The sequence below is a fragment of the Mobula hypostoma genome, chromosome 7 (genome assembly GCF_963921235.1).
Source record: "Mobula hypostoma chromosome 7, sMobHyp1.1, whole genome shotgun sequence".
NCBI lineage: Eukaryota > Metazoa > Chordata > Chondrichthyes > Myliobatiformes > Myliobatidae > Mobula > Mobula hypostoma.
This window is the reverse complement of record NC_086103.1, coordinates 142,072,335-142,086,794: the sequence shown is the minus strand read 5'-3', so window position 1 is coordinate 142,086,794 and position 14,460 is coordinate 142,072,335. Positions and strand designations below refer to the sequence as shown.

The following is a 14,460-nucleotide window of genomic DNA, read 5'->3' as shown; positions in this document are numbered from 1 at the left end:
GCCACCCAGCTTTGTGTCATCTGCAAATTTGCTAATGTTACTTTTAATCCTTTCATCTAAATCATTAATGTATATTGTAAATAGCTGCGGTCCCAGCACCGAGCCTTGTGGTACCCCACTAGTCACTGCCTGCCATTTTGAAAAGGACCCAGTAATCCCTACTCTTTGTTTCCTGTCTGCCAACCAATTTTCTATACATGTCAGTACCCTACCCCCAATACCATTTGTTCTAATTTTGCACACTAACCTCCTATGTGGGACCTTATCAAAGGCTTTCTGAAAGTCCAGGTACACTACATCCACTGGTTTTCCCATGTCCATTTTCATAGTTATGGTGTTATCACCATAGCTTCAATAAATCTTCTGTGGCTATAATCAAGTTAGTAGGGTAAAGATACTCACTACTAATTCCACTCTTAACAGTTCAAGTCTTCAGCTTCTAATCTTTGCTGTGTTTCTCTCCTTGTCCGCCCTGTCAGGCACACCCCCTCTCGCATAGTGCTCTTTTTTTCAAATTCTCTTTTTTTCAAAATTGGTAAACCCTTGTTTTCATCCCTCCGCATTCTAACATTACATCTTTGAATTTAATTAACCTGCGTTACACCAGCAACCTCAATAACACCACTCTCGCCCCCCCACACACATTCTCCCTTTCCCCTCGTCTCTCTCCTCCACAACCCTCAGCAGGTGAAAGCAATATAATTTACAGTGGCAGGTGGCTAAGGGAAAAGCATTTACTTTCTCAGTATGTCCTAACTCTTCAAAGGATTGTTCCATGCCCCAATAAATTTCTAGATCAACACTTTTAACCAATTAACTGTTTAAGGGCTCCATACAGCTTTGAACATAGAACATAGACTAGTACAGCACAGTACAAGCCCTTCGGCCCACAATGTTGTGCAGACCCTCAAACCCTTAAATTAAATTAAGTCCCCACCTTAAATTCATCCATATACCTGTCTAGTAGTCTCTTAAACTTCACTAGTGTATCTGCCTCCACCACTGATTCAGGCAGTGCATTCCACGCACCAACCACTCTCTCAGTAAAAAACCTTCCTCTAATATCCCCCTTGAACTTCCCACCCCTTATCTTAAAGCCATGTCCTCTTGTATTAAGCAGTGGTGCCCTGGGAAAGAGGCGCTGGCTATCCACTCTATTCCTCTTATTATCTTGTACACCTCTATCATGTCTCCTCTCATCCTCCTCCTCTCCAAAGAGTAAAGCCCTAGCTCCCTTAATCTCTCATCATAATGCATACTTTCTAAACCAGGTAGCATCCTGGTAAATCTCCTCTGTACCCTTTCCAATGCTTCCACATCCTTCCTATAGTGAGGTGACCAGAACTGAACACAGTACTCCAAGTGTGGCCTAACCAGAGTTTTATAGAGCTGCATCATTACATCGTGACTCTTAAACTCTATCCCTCGACTTATGAAAGCTAACACCCCATAAGCTTTCCTAACTACCCTATCCACCTGTGAGGCGACTTTCAGGGATCTGTGGACATGTACCCTGAGATCCCTCTGCTCCTCCACCCTACCAAGTATCCTGCCATTTACTTTGTACTCTGCCTTGGAGTTTGTCCTTCCAAAGTGTACAAAATCTGATCAGTGTTACATGACATCTCTGTACATGGACTAAGTGACAAAGAGAATAAAATGACCTATGAAAAATGAAGAGGAATTCATGAGGCAGAATAAAATATATGGAAAGCAAAAAAAGCTGACCTGCTAAGTATTTCCAGCGTTTTGTTTTTATTTCGGAATGAAAGTTATTTTTGTGTACAAAAATGAACAACTTTTGAATGAATTTTGAAATATTTAAATATTCAAATGCTGTAGCAATGAAGGACTGACAATATATTTCCAAATTGACATGATATAGAATTAAAATAATATTCTTCCTTAATCATGTTTTCTTTTCTGATCTTGAGGCTATGAAACAAAACTATTTTCAATATTTCTGATTATTGATTTAACTGCTAGGGACATCCAAGATGATATAGGGGCTATATACTTTAATCTTTTGTACAGAGAAATGTAATTAGGGTAAGGTAAATTAAAAGAAAATGAATGAATAAAATTATTGCTATCTATATACATATTTTGGTTAGTGACATATCCTAGTGAGTTTTGCTTACATAGAATTTACTGCCCAAAAGCATTGTGTACAGTCCTATGTCAATTTGGGCATATTTGATCAAAAATATTAACTACTTTATTTCAATCTCAGGAGACATTTTTAGGTTTTACTTGTATTTTAGAATTAACTTAAACAATGGTTTCTCTCTTTCAGGATATACACAACTGTGTGACTGGTGGAGTGTAGGAGTTATACTCTTTGAGATGTTAGTGGGACAGCCTCCTTTTCTTGCTCCAACACCTGCAGAAACTCAAATTAAGGTAATTATGAGTTTGGAAAGCACTAAAGCAAATGACAATTGATACAGGGTTAATTGTTAATATTAGAGGGTGATGGATTTCTGTTAACCCAAAGGTCTTAGAGAAATAGGGAAAACCAGTCACACGGAGCTAGGACAGACGACAATCATGATTTGTGGAACAAGTTCAGGGATTGAGTGGCATACTACTGTTCCTAAATCCATCACCTGAATGGAATTTCATAATTCCTGTTTCTGATTGCTCTCAATAAATGTTTGCGAAACAAAGTTTAGAAATGGTATTTTGCCTTAAAAGTAAACAATTAACATTTGATGCCAAGCTAATCCTGTGCCTTTTTTAAACTTTATTTTACAGGTAATAAATTGGGAGAGTACACTGTACATTCCACCACAAGTAAAACTTAGTCCTGAAGCAAGAGATCTCATCACAAAGCTCTGTTGTGGAGCCAGTGACAGACTTGGTGGAAACGGAGCAGATGAAATTAAGGCTCATCCTTTCTTTACCTCCATTGATTTTTCTAAAGACATCCGCAGACAGCCAGCACCCTATGTTCCAAAGATTAGCCATCCTATGGACACCTCAAACTTTGATCCAATAGAAGAGGAGAATTTGTGGAATGACAGCAGTGACAGCACCAAAACCTCTGACACATTAACTAGTCCCATTGGTGGTAACAAGCATCCTGAACATGCATTTTATGAGTTCACTTTCCGACGGTTCTTTGATGACCATGGTTATCCTTTCCGGTATCCAAAACCCTTAGAAAATAATGAACCCAAAGAAAGTCAGCCGGATTTGGGCCAGAGTGAATCTGTCAACCATGGTGAAAGCTATCAGCCAGTATATGTTTAGAAACAAAATATAACATTTTCTATTAATTGTGATTTTCGTTTTTTGTTGTTGTTGTTCCAGAATTCAAACAGGAAATTTTACCTGACATCTGTGGCTTAAAACAGATAGCACTTACTTTGTCAGTGGCATATTATGCCCCCTAGGGATGATTGGCTCCTGCTGCTAAATATTTAAAAATATTGTATTTAGTGTTAACACTAATTTTATAGAAGAGAATAGAACTAGATAATAGGGAATAAACTCTAGATAGATTTAGAATATATAAACAGGATTTCCAAAATATACGGAAGGCTGAAAAGTTTTGAAAAATGGTTAAGTGCAATAATATGTAAATCAATGTTTTATATATACATTCATTAATATCGCAATACCATAATAAACACTTTGTTAATTTTATAATCTATATTGAAAGGTCTAGAGCAAATTGGATAACACCAATAAAACTTCCTGGAGAAGCTTAGCGAACCAAGCAGCATCTGTGAAGAGAAAGGAATTGCTGAATGACAAAAGGATATCAATCCAAAACCTTGACAATTCCTTTCCTTCTACTGATGCTTCTTAGCCGACTTCCAGAAGTTAGTTTTTTTTTGCTCCAGCTTTTTATAGCAGTGTTTGGATAATACCAATGCTGCTTTCAATCCTTTATGATATATTCAAAGTATTTTTCAGTATAAAAAGTGATAGTGAGTTGATAATTGCATAATGCTTTGTGATATGCCTTGGAGTGCAACTGAAACATGAATATTAATTTCATCTTTTGGGTTAAACTAATTTTAGGAAATATGTGTAAAACACAGGCAGGTCCTGTATGAATCAATTCATTTACAGTAATTAAAAAACAGCTCCTTGTATCTCAGTCTCTTTAAAACAGTTTATAATCAAGCCTTTTTCATGTTCTCCATTTCTTATGGTTTTTTTTTCTATGCGACATCAGACTTTAAAATATTAATATTATAGAGTGCCACTTAAGCTTTTTTTTTACAAAAAATGATATGGACACAGAATGTTTCTGTTTCAATTAATGTGAAATGACTATGGTCCAGAAATAAATATATTGTCTGAATGTAAAATTATTGACAAAGTACTATTTCTGTTGATTACTGTTTCATAAAGTTGCAAGCAGCAGAGATGTATAAATGATATAACTATTTATGAAGAGTAAGCTTTTTCATATATGTATGATTGTGTTCCCCAAAGCAATAACTATTTTAGTTGCACTTATTTCATCATAATTATGTTGATAAACATCAAAATTAGCAACTTTATCTTGCATTGTAAGACCCTCCTATCAAAATCAATTTGAACATAATCAAGTTTTAATGGAACTGTACATGCTTTAGTTAATGCAGTATAAATTAGACTTTAGTACGAGACTGGAATTTTGGTCCAGTCTTATACTTCCATTATTCAGTCTCACCTGAAGTTGATGTGTCTCAATATATGAAAATAAAATGCCAGAGTATGGCTGTACACTGGTTGGGCTCCGTTAGCTAGTTGGAACATAAATTTACATACAGTTCACCACAGTAATGCCAACAACTTAAAAATACTTTTTGGCCAATTAATCAGCTATTTGTACATAAAACTTTTAATGGAGGTTGAAAATATAACAATATGATACTATCAAACATCATCAAAATCTTTTCTATCAAGTTCTGCAGATAATAATTCATGAATTGTCATTTTGTGTGGTGCAAGTACACAAACTTTGTTTTCTCAGCATCTACCAGATTGATTATGAAAATATATATTTTGTTATTTACACTCTTATTTGTGTCTTACTCTGTAGACCTCTACATACCAGGACAAATGTCAAAGTGGAAACAATGCAAAATTTAAACCTGACCTAACCACAGCTAATTCTGAACTTGTAGATCTTTTTTCCCCTCATCTGACCCAATCTGACTTGTAATCATCTCAATGAAAAAAAACATATTATCTTGACCTGTTTAAAGTACTGAACGAGACTGGTTCTGCGGAATCTGATTGGATATGCTCTGAAATAGAATATTTTAGCAATACATACATCCAAATCTGACAGATTCAGGTAGTTCAGCTTAGGTGACAAGACTCTACACTAATAGTCTTATTACAGATGGATTTTTTTTTTCGATCCTGGATTAAATGTCCTCTCATTTCTAAAGGTAAAAATCAAAGATAGCAGCTACTCACAAGCCAAGGTGAATAGCTTTGACTGAAGACATAATAGCTAATGTAGCAGATAATGTAATGGTAATGAAATAACATCTGGTAAGTATTTTGTTGTAACTATTGTTCAGCAATTCATAAATGATTGCATGGAATTTTGTTGCATTTTTGTGTCTGAACTTCTAAAATATCATCTACATTTGGAAGTCATCTTGGCTATTCAGTCTGCTTGATTACATTCAGTTTGGATATCCTTGACATTTTATCTCCTAAAGAATATTTTTCTTCCCCAGATTTTTGTATTCTTTTCCAGTAGGCTGCCATCAATCCCAGGGGATCATGGGTTTGCACCTCTGGTGGACTGTGTCCTTCCAGGGCACAAGCCTGGGCCGGATGATTTGAAGAACTAGCTGTCGCCCATGCAGCAGGTTCCTCCTCTGATGTAGTCCAATGGAAGGGCAAGCGCCGATACAGCTTGGCACCAGTGCTGTTGCAGAGGTTGCCAGAGTGAAGTTGTAAACAACATTAAACTGCCTTAGGGACCCCAGCTCCAGATTTCTTCCTCGGGGTTTACTTCCGAAGCCTTTCCCATGGGTGGGTACGGCTGCAAGGCAGCGTAAGTTTAAAATCAGAGTTTTCCTTCCAGGTGGGCTGCCATTCAAGGCTGACGAGTCCCACCTGTCCGAACTCTTTTCTATTACCTTTAGATAATGTCAGCAAATGTTATGTATTATTCTACAGGTGGTGTTGATGTTACATCTTATTACCCAAAGGGTGACTTGTTTGTGGGAGCCTGAAAAACAAGTTTTACTGTTAGGAAGCTGATGACACAGCTCATTTTTCTGGTATCCTAATGCATGAACAGGAGTAGATATATTTCTGACTGCCTGAGCAAACAAACACAGGCAGTTGTGGTACTGCCTTGCTGCCATAGCTGAGATGATCTAAATCAGCATATACCAAGATTTAAACATATATCTTTTTAGGCTTGTGTAACACAATTAACAGTGCAATTTGTTTTCCTGTTTTGTGTTAAAGAGGGTAATACTGGTGATATTCATTAGAAATTTGATGGTAGAATTGAGTATTTTGTAAAGGGGAACTAAGAAAATGGCTGCAAATAGGAGTTCAAGATGTACAATAGGATTAATTTTGGTATGTATATTGGATATATGGAGAAAAGGAACAACAAGAGATACAGACAAAGAGGTTCATTATTCAGAAAACATTCTGTGTCAACTTAGAATGCAGTGAGGTTCAATGCCGATAGCTAATTCTGATTACATTTGTCCCTAATATGCCAAGTATTTATTGTCTAAAGTATATCCAAATATGACTTGGATAATTGGTTACAATTTAGCTTATTTGACTATACAGCGTATCAAGTTCTATTTTTTTGGAAAAAAAACTTGGGAGTGTCTATGCAATATGGAGATAAAATCAGTAAATGTCATTGTAATCCTCATAGAACACAACCTTTTCTAAAATAAAAAGTATATGGTATTAATTAGACCATATTAAAATGTTATCTCTTTTGTAAGTACTTGTTGACATTCGTGTATAAAAGGAGAATTATTGTCCTTTACAGTCTATTGTTTATCCAGTGTTATTGATTTTATAATGTTAGTTGTAACATCCGTATCTTGAGTTTTCCCTCAGGATTTCAAATATAACTATTTGTATAAAATGGGTGCATTTTGGATTATTGTTTTGGCAGAATTTCAAAAGTTTTTTTAAAAAAAAGTATGTGTGTGGGGGGGAGAATATTACTTTCTGTGCCCGTCACAAAAGGCAATTTGTAATTGGGGCAGGGGGGGAATATTTCACAGTATCTGTGCTCATTGCATTTAATCATTCATAATCAAAGGCATATGTGTCCAAAACAGAATTTCAAAAGCAATCCGAGCTAATCTCACTTTAAATGTCATTGTAAGTAATACAGTAATTTAAGTGTTAATACAAAAACATTTTAAATGCTGTTGTTTTTTTCACTATCACCTGATGAGTACTAGATCCCCATTGCTCTTTAGGGTAAAAAAAACGTTAGTTTCTCTCTAATCCTTCTATAAATTACTTGAAATCATTACCTTTGGCTTTTGACCTTTCAACAACGGAGGCAAGATCTATTTTGGTACATTATATTAAATTTCCTTTTGAACATAGAACATAGAAATTTACAGCTCATTACAGGCCCTTTGGCCCACAATGTTGTGCCTATCATGTAACCTGCTCTAGAGACTGCCTCGAATTTCCCTTATCACATAGCTCTCTATTTTTCTAAGCTCCATGTACCTATCTAAGAGGCTCTTAAAAGATACCTATTGTATCCACTTCCTCCACTGCCGCTGGCACTGCATTCCACGTGCCCACCACACTTTGTGTGGAAGAACCTACCCCTGACATCCCTTCAGTACCTGTTTCCAAGCACCTTAAAACTATGCCCCCTCATGTTAGCCATTTCAGCCCTGGGGAAAAGCCTCTGGCTATCCACACAATGAATGCCCCTCATCATCTTATACACCTCTATCAAGTCACCTTTCATCTTCCGTCACTCCAAGGACAAAAGGCCAAGTACACTCAACCTTTTCTCATAAGGTACACCCTCCAATCCAGGCAACATCTTTGTATCTCCTCTGCATGCACTGTATAGTATCCACATCCTTCCTGTAATGAGGTGACCAGAACTGAACACAATACTCCAAGTACTGTGTTCAGTTTTGCTTCCACTTCTAAAGAAAGTAACTCCAACCATCCCTCAAATCCAAAATTCTTTGACGCTGACAACATCCTTATATTTTCTCCATAATTTGGTGTTATTTCCTGCTTCTGGTCATGTGATAACTAAAAAATGTTTGCATTAATGTCTATTTCCTAAATAGCTTTATATCTGGTATGACTTTGCTTTTCTACATTCCACACTGTAGCTAATGAATTGAAGTATTCCTTCCCATCACCCCACCCTATTCTGGCTTCTTCCCCCTTTCTTTCCAGTCTTGATGAAGGATCTTGGCCCAAAACATTAGCTGCTTTTTCCCCCTCCATAGATGCTGCCTGAGCAGCTGAGTTCCTCTATCATGTTGTTGGTGTTGGGCTGAATGGAAGTCTTAACCATATTGCTACCTTCTGGAATCTATGGGTATACATTCCAAGGTTCCTGTTCCTTTAAACTAGTTTTTCCCCATACCATGTGCTATCTATATCATCGTATTGTTTCTCTCCACTCCCACCACTCCTAAATGCATATCTTGAAAAATGAATTCTATTCACCATTAAGGAGATTGACGGGAGGATCTGATTGAGACATATAAGATTATTAAGGGATTGGACAAGATAGAGGCAGGAAATATGTTCCAGATGCTGGGAGAGTCCAGGACCAGAGGGCATGGTTTAACAATAAGGGGTAGGTCATTTAGGACAGAGTTGAGGAGGAACAACTTCTCCCAGAGAGTTGTGGAGGTGTGGAACGCGCTGCCTCAGAAGGCAGTGGAGGCCAATTCTATGGATGCTTTCAAGAAGGAGCTAGATAGGTATCTTATGGATAGGGGAATCAAGGGTTATGGGGACAAGGCAGGAACCGGGTATTGATAGTAGATGATCAGCCATGATCTCAGAATGGCGATGCAGGCTCGAAGAGCCGAATGGTCTACTTCTGCACCTATTGTCTATTTTTCTCCTCTTTTTTCCTTATGATAAAAACAATTTTATATCACCTTTAACTGTTCGATCATGGCTCCCACATATTTAAATAAACTATTTCACCTGTATACTTCACGTCCTAAAACGAAAAAAAATAACTTGTAAGTAACTTATGGATGACCAAGAGAATAGATGAGTTACAAACTCTTTTAACTGGCCACACATTTTGCTATATAAATGTATTATGTAAAGGCCTTGGTATGGGAAGAATCTGCTAATATGTGTATCTCCTGAAAAGATGTGCCCAGATAATAGCACTGATGACTACTAGATTAATTAACACTCTAAATGCCTGCTTTATTACATTCAATGTTCACAATTTTATACTCTGTGAAAGCTCATTGAATGCAAAACGTGACACCAGAACTAAAATAACCCAAGTATGGTCTCTCGTAGTCAATCTCAGTAAAAGTGCCATCAATAACATTACATTTCACTTCAGCACACCAAAGAGAAAAATAATTAGGAATACTCATTGCTATCCAGTGACACCTGCTGGAAACTTGAAAAGTAGCTACCAAAATGTTTGTGAATGCTGGTTCTCCGGGTTCAAATAAAGTGCTGAGACCCAGGGGTAATTTTCTAACCTTGTTCTGATGAAGAATCATACCAACCAGACAGGTATTGGTTAGAAAACCTGTGAACTAATTGTACTATGCAGTCCTTGTGGTTATAATTTCAAACACTATAAAAACAGTACCTGTCTAGTTTTTCTGTCCAGCTGGCTAGAGATAATATAATTTTCTTTGATGTTTGAGTCTTGGGGTAATTATTTCAATCCAAGTGCAATAAGAGAGAAAAAATTGCCCTTTGTTTTCTAACAAAAAATAAATTTAATGTTTACCAAAGATTAGAATATTACAAATAAAATAACAGACTTTAAGTATAACAAAGCTAGACACTGGATTTTTTGTTGCTACCACTTGGACTGCAGGACACGAGTGAACTTGCCCAAACAGGGAAAGGTCAACTATTGCATCTTCTGGAGTTGGCTATCATTTTAATAATGCAATTTGTTTTCTTTGCTGTTGAGTCTTAAAAATATTCTATTGCTAATGGTCCATTATTTATTAAATTCAAACACCAATGTGAGGGTTTCCATACTGAATATTTAACACAATTTCAAAGTTTGAGATCCATTTGCCAATCTACCCACTTACTGACAATTTTTGCTGTCAAGATTTGAACTATATCTAAAATTATTTAAAAAGTTATAAATGGATCAAAGTATGCCAGATCATGTATAAATTCTTTGAGTACCATTACATCAGTATGCATCTAAATGTCAAATAGATTTCCTGGCAGATTCTTTGCATGTTATAATGTATTAAAAAGATTTAGAGTATAATTTTATCCATAAATCAATCATTGACTAATTGTCAAATTCAGTGCACAATGCAGTTTAGGAAAATATTTCATGGCCTTCTGAGTATCTGCCTAGCTTACAAGTGGAGTCCACTGGTCACACATTTGTGATATACAAACCCCATTTCCAGAAAAGTTGGGATATTTTCCAAAATGCAGTAAAAACAAAATTCTGTGATATGTTAATTCATGTGAGCCTTTATTTAACTGACAAAAGTACAAAGAAAAGATTTTCAATCGTTTTACTGACCAACTTAATTTTATTTTGTAAACATACACAAATTTAGAATTTGATGGCTGCAACACACTCAACAAAAGTTGGGACAGAGGCATGTTTACCATTGTGTTACATTACCTTTTTTTAATAACACTTTTTAAACATTTTGGAACTGAAGATACTAATTGTAGTAGATTTGCAATTGGAAATTTTGTCCATTTTTGCCTGATATAAGACTTCAGCTGCTCAACAGTCCGTGGTCTCCATTGTCTGATTCTCCGCTTCATGATGCGCCATACATTTTCAACAGGAGATAGATCTGGACTGGCAGCAGGCCAGTCAAGCACACGCACTCTGTGTCTACAAAGCCATGCTGTTGTAGCCCGTGCAGAATGTGGTCTGGCATTGTCCTGCTGAAATAAGCATGGACGTCCCGGGAAGGGATGTCGCCTTGATGGCAACATATGTCTCTCTAAAATCCTAATATACGCCTCAGAGTCAATGGTACTTTCACAAACATGCAACTCACCCCCTGCCGTGGGCACTGATGCACCCCCATACCATCACAGATGCTGGCTTTTGCTCCTTACGCTGATAACAATCTGGATGGTCGTTTTCATCTTTGGCATGGACTACTCGATGCTCATTTTTTCCGAAAACTAACTGAAATGTGGATTCATCTGACCACAGCACACGGTTCCACAGTCTTTCAGTCCATCTGAGATGAGCTCGGGCCCAGAGAACTCGCTGGCATTTCTGCATAGAGTTTATGTATGGCTTCCTCCTTGCGTAATACAGTTTCAAGTTGCATTTCTGGATGCAGCGACGGACTGTGTTGAGTGACAATGGTTTTCCGAAGTACTCCTGAGCCCAGGTGGTTATAATTGTCACAGTAGCATGACGGTTTCTTAGGCAGTGCCGCCTGAGGGCTCGAAGATCACGCACATTCAACAGTGGTTTCCGACCTTGCCCTTTACTCACTGAGATGTCTCCGAATTCTCTGAATCTTTTCACAATATTATGTAATGTAGATGTTGAAAGACCTAAATTCTCTGCAATCTTGCATTGAGAAAGGTTCCTTTTGAACTAACAATTCTCTTACAAATTTTGGCACAAAGGGGTGAGCCACAACCCATCCTTGCTTGCAAAGACTGAGCCTTTGATGGATGCTACTTTTATACCCAGTCATGATACCTCACCTGCTACCAATTAGCCTGCTTAATGTGGAGTCTTCCAAACCGGTGTTACTTGAATATTCTGTGTACCTTTCAATCTTATTTTAACTCTGTCCCAACTTTTGTTGAGTGTGTTGCAGCCATCAAATTCTAAATTTGTGTATATTTACAAAATACAATTAAGTTGGTCAGTAAAACTATTGAAAATCTTTTCTTTGTACTTCTGTTAGTTAAATAAAGGTTCACGTGAATTAACATATCACAGATTTTTGTTTTTATTGCGTTTTGGAAAATATCCCAACTTTTCTGGAAATGAGGTTTGTACATAAACTTAAAATGATGTTCCATTGGCAGCCAGGGGTGTTTGAAGCTTGACATCGTCACCCTCCTGACTTGAGACCCAATTCCTTTTACTTTCCAAGGTTGTAAAGCAAAATTTTTATCCTTGCATGACTTTCTTTCTAATGTGTTTTTGCCTGCTGCAACAAAGAAAGCCTGTTTTTTTTTTGCCATGTGGAGGGAAGGTATACTATTTAAATATGCTTTCCTCAGTGCCTCACATGAACTAGGCATCAACATAGTAGTGCTTTGTTAATCTGCGTTGTTACATGCATATATTTTCTAATTCCAATAGTTTGTGTTGAGCTGGTATTGGGATAGAAAATACAATGGGGGGTGTAGATAGTGAACACTGGAACCTGACATAATTTTACCTGATTGATCATCTACTTTTCCCCATCCCTTATATGTACTGAACCCATTGGTGTTATTCAAATTTTAATTTAGACCCAGTGATCCTGGTAAGAACACAACACACTTGTTTTATTCTCTGATATACATCTTTTCTCCTCATGGTCCACTGGGAATAGAGCTGAAATACAAGAAATAACTCCATGCATCAACTATGCAGAGAAGCATCATTAGAATGGTGAGTTCCTACAAAAGGGTCTTTGATCTGAAACATTAATTGTGTTTATCTTTCCACTGCCTAACTTGTTGAGGTCCAATATTTCCTGCTTTTTATTTCAGTTTTCCAGCATCTGCAATACATTTTCATTGCTTGGTTCCGTTGTATCTTGGTAACCTTGCAGAAAGCATTTAACTGAGACGTATGAAATTGCAAATGCTGTAATCCAGGGGTCCCCAACCCTTTTCGCACTGCGGACCAGTTTCATATTGACGACATTCGATAGGTTTCAATGAGATCCCGCTCATTCTTCTAAATTCCAGCTAGTACAAGCCCCAAGTCATCAAATGCTCCTCATATGATCCTTTTATTAACAGAATCAGTTTCATGAACTTGCTTTGAATCCTACCCAATGTCAGCACATCCTTTCTTAGATAAGGGGTCCAAAACTGCTCACAATACTCAAGTGAGGCCTCACCAGTGCCTTATAAAGCCTCAGCATTATATCCTTGTTTTCATATTCTAGTCCTCTTGAAGTAAATACATTTGCCTTCCTCGCTACTGACTCAACCTGCAAGTTAACAGTTTGCGAAAGCTGCTTGAGGACTCAAGTCCCTTTGCACTTCAGACTGAGAATGTGAGGGGGGAAATAGCCAGTATAGCGAGGTGAGGGGGAAGGGTGGGCAAGAGCTGACAAGCAACAGACGGATCAAGCCTCTTTTGCTATCTCCAACTCTCCCCACTTGGTCCATCTGTGCATCAAACCCTATTCACTTGGACCCAACTATCATGTCCTGAACCTACCTTGCATTTCTTTATTACTGGTTGTCTCCTCGATGCAAGGTCTTGACAGAGAAACATCAACTACCTCTTTGCCTCCACAGAAATGTTTGATTGAACTTAACAGGTGTTTCTTTATTAAATTCATCAATCTGGAAAAGTATGGTTGCACATTGTTATTCTTACATTTAAGCCAAAAAATAATAATAAATGAGGTCTGCTATATCAATGGGATTATATTTCTAGAGCTGGCATTCCAAAAGTATTTCATGCCCAAACTTTTCTACTACCCACTGAATGCTCCTCATGGCTCACGTATCTTTTACTGTCTTCATCTCATCAAAGCATCCATACTGGGACCTCTGCTGTTTGTAATATATACTACCAAAATAACCTGATGAAAATGTAGACAGATGGGTTAGTAAGTTTGCAAATAATACAAAGATTGGTGGTGTTGCAGATAGCGTGAAAGACTGGCAAAGGATAACAGCAGGATATCAGTCAGGTGACCTTATGGGGACAAATGGCAGACTGGGTTTAATACTGTCAAATGTGAAATGTTATACTTTGGGTGACCAAATGTAAGGAGATGGTATATTGTTAATGGCAAGACTTTTAATGGTATTGATGATCAGCGGGAGAGGCTGTGGATGTTGTGTATTTGGATTTTCAAAAGGCCTTCGATAAGGTGCCGCATATGAGGCTGCTTAATAAGATGAGAGCCCATGGAATTATAGGAAAGATATTGAAATGGCTGGAGCATTGGCTGATAGGTAGAAAGCAAAGGGTGGGAATAAAGGGATCCTATTCTGATTGGTTGCCAGTTACTAGTGGTGTTCCGCAGGGGTCGGTGTTGGGGCTGCTTCTTTCTACTTCACTCTTATCCATGCCACGCTAGAAATTACTTCATCAGCCAT

At 37.5% G+C, this 14,460-nt stretch overlaps 1 protein-coding gene across 1 annotated transcript in view; it reads left to right on the top strand.

The window, feature by feature from the left end:
* The window catches only part of lats2 (large tumor suppressor kinase 2), a 74,978-nt gene extending 67,943 nt beyond the window's left edge, over positions 1-7,035 (top strand). Inside the window, exons 8-9 of the mRNA XM_063054180.1 lie at positions 2,297-2,403; positions 2,758-7,035. Coding sequence (XP_062910250.1) covers positions 2,297-2,403; positions 2,758-3,255 — 605 coding nt within the window. The 3' untranslated portion in view covers positions 3,256-7,035. The remainder of the gene's footprint in view (positions 1-2,296; positions 2,404-2,757) is intronic.
* Positions 7,036-14,460: the final 7,425 nt, after the last annotated feature.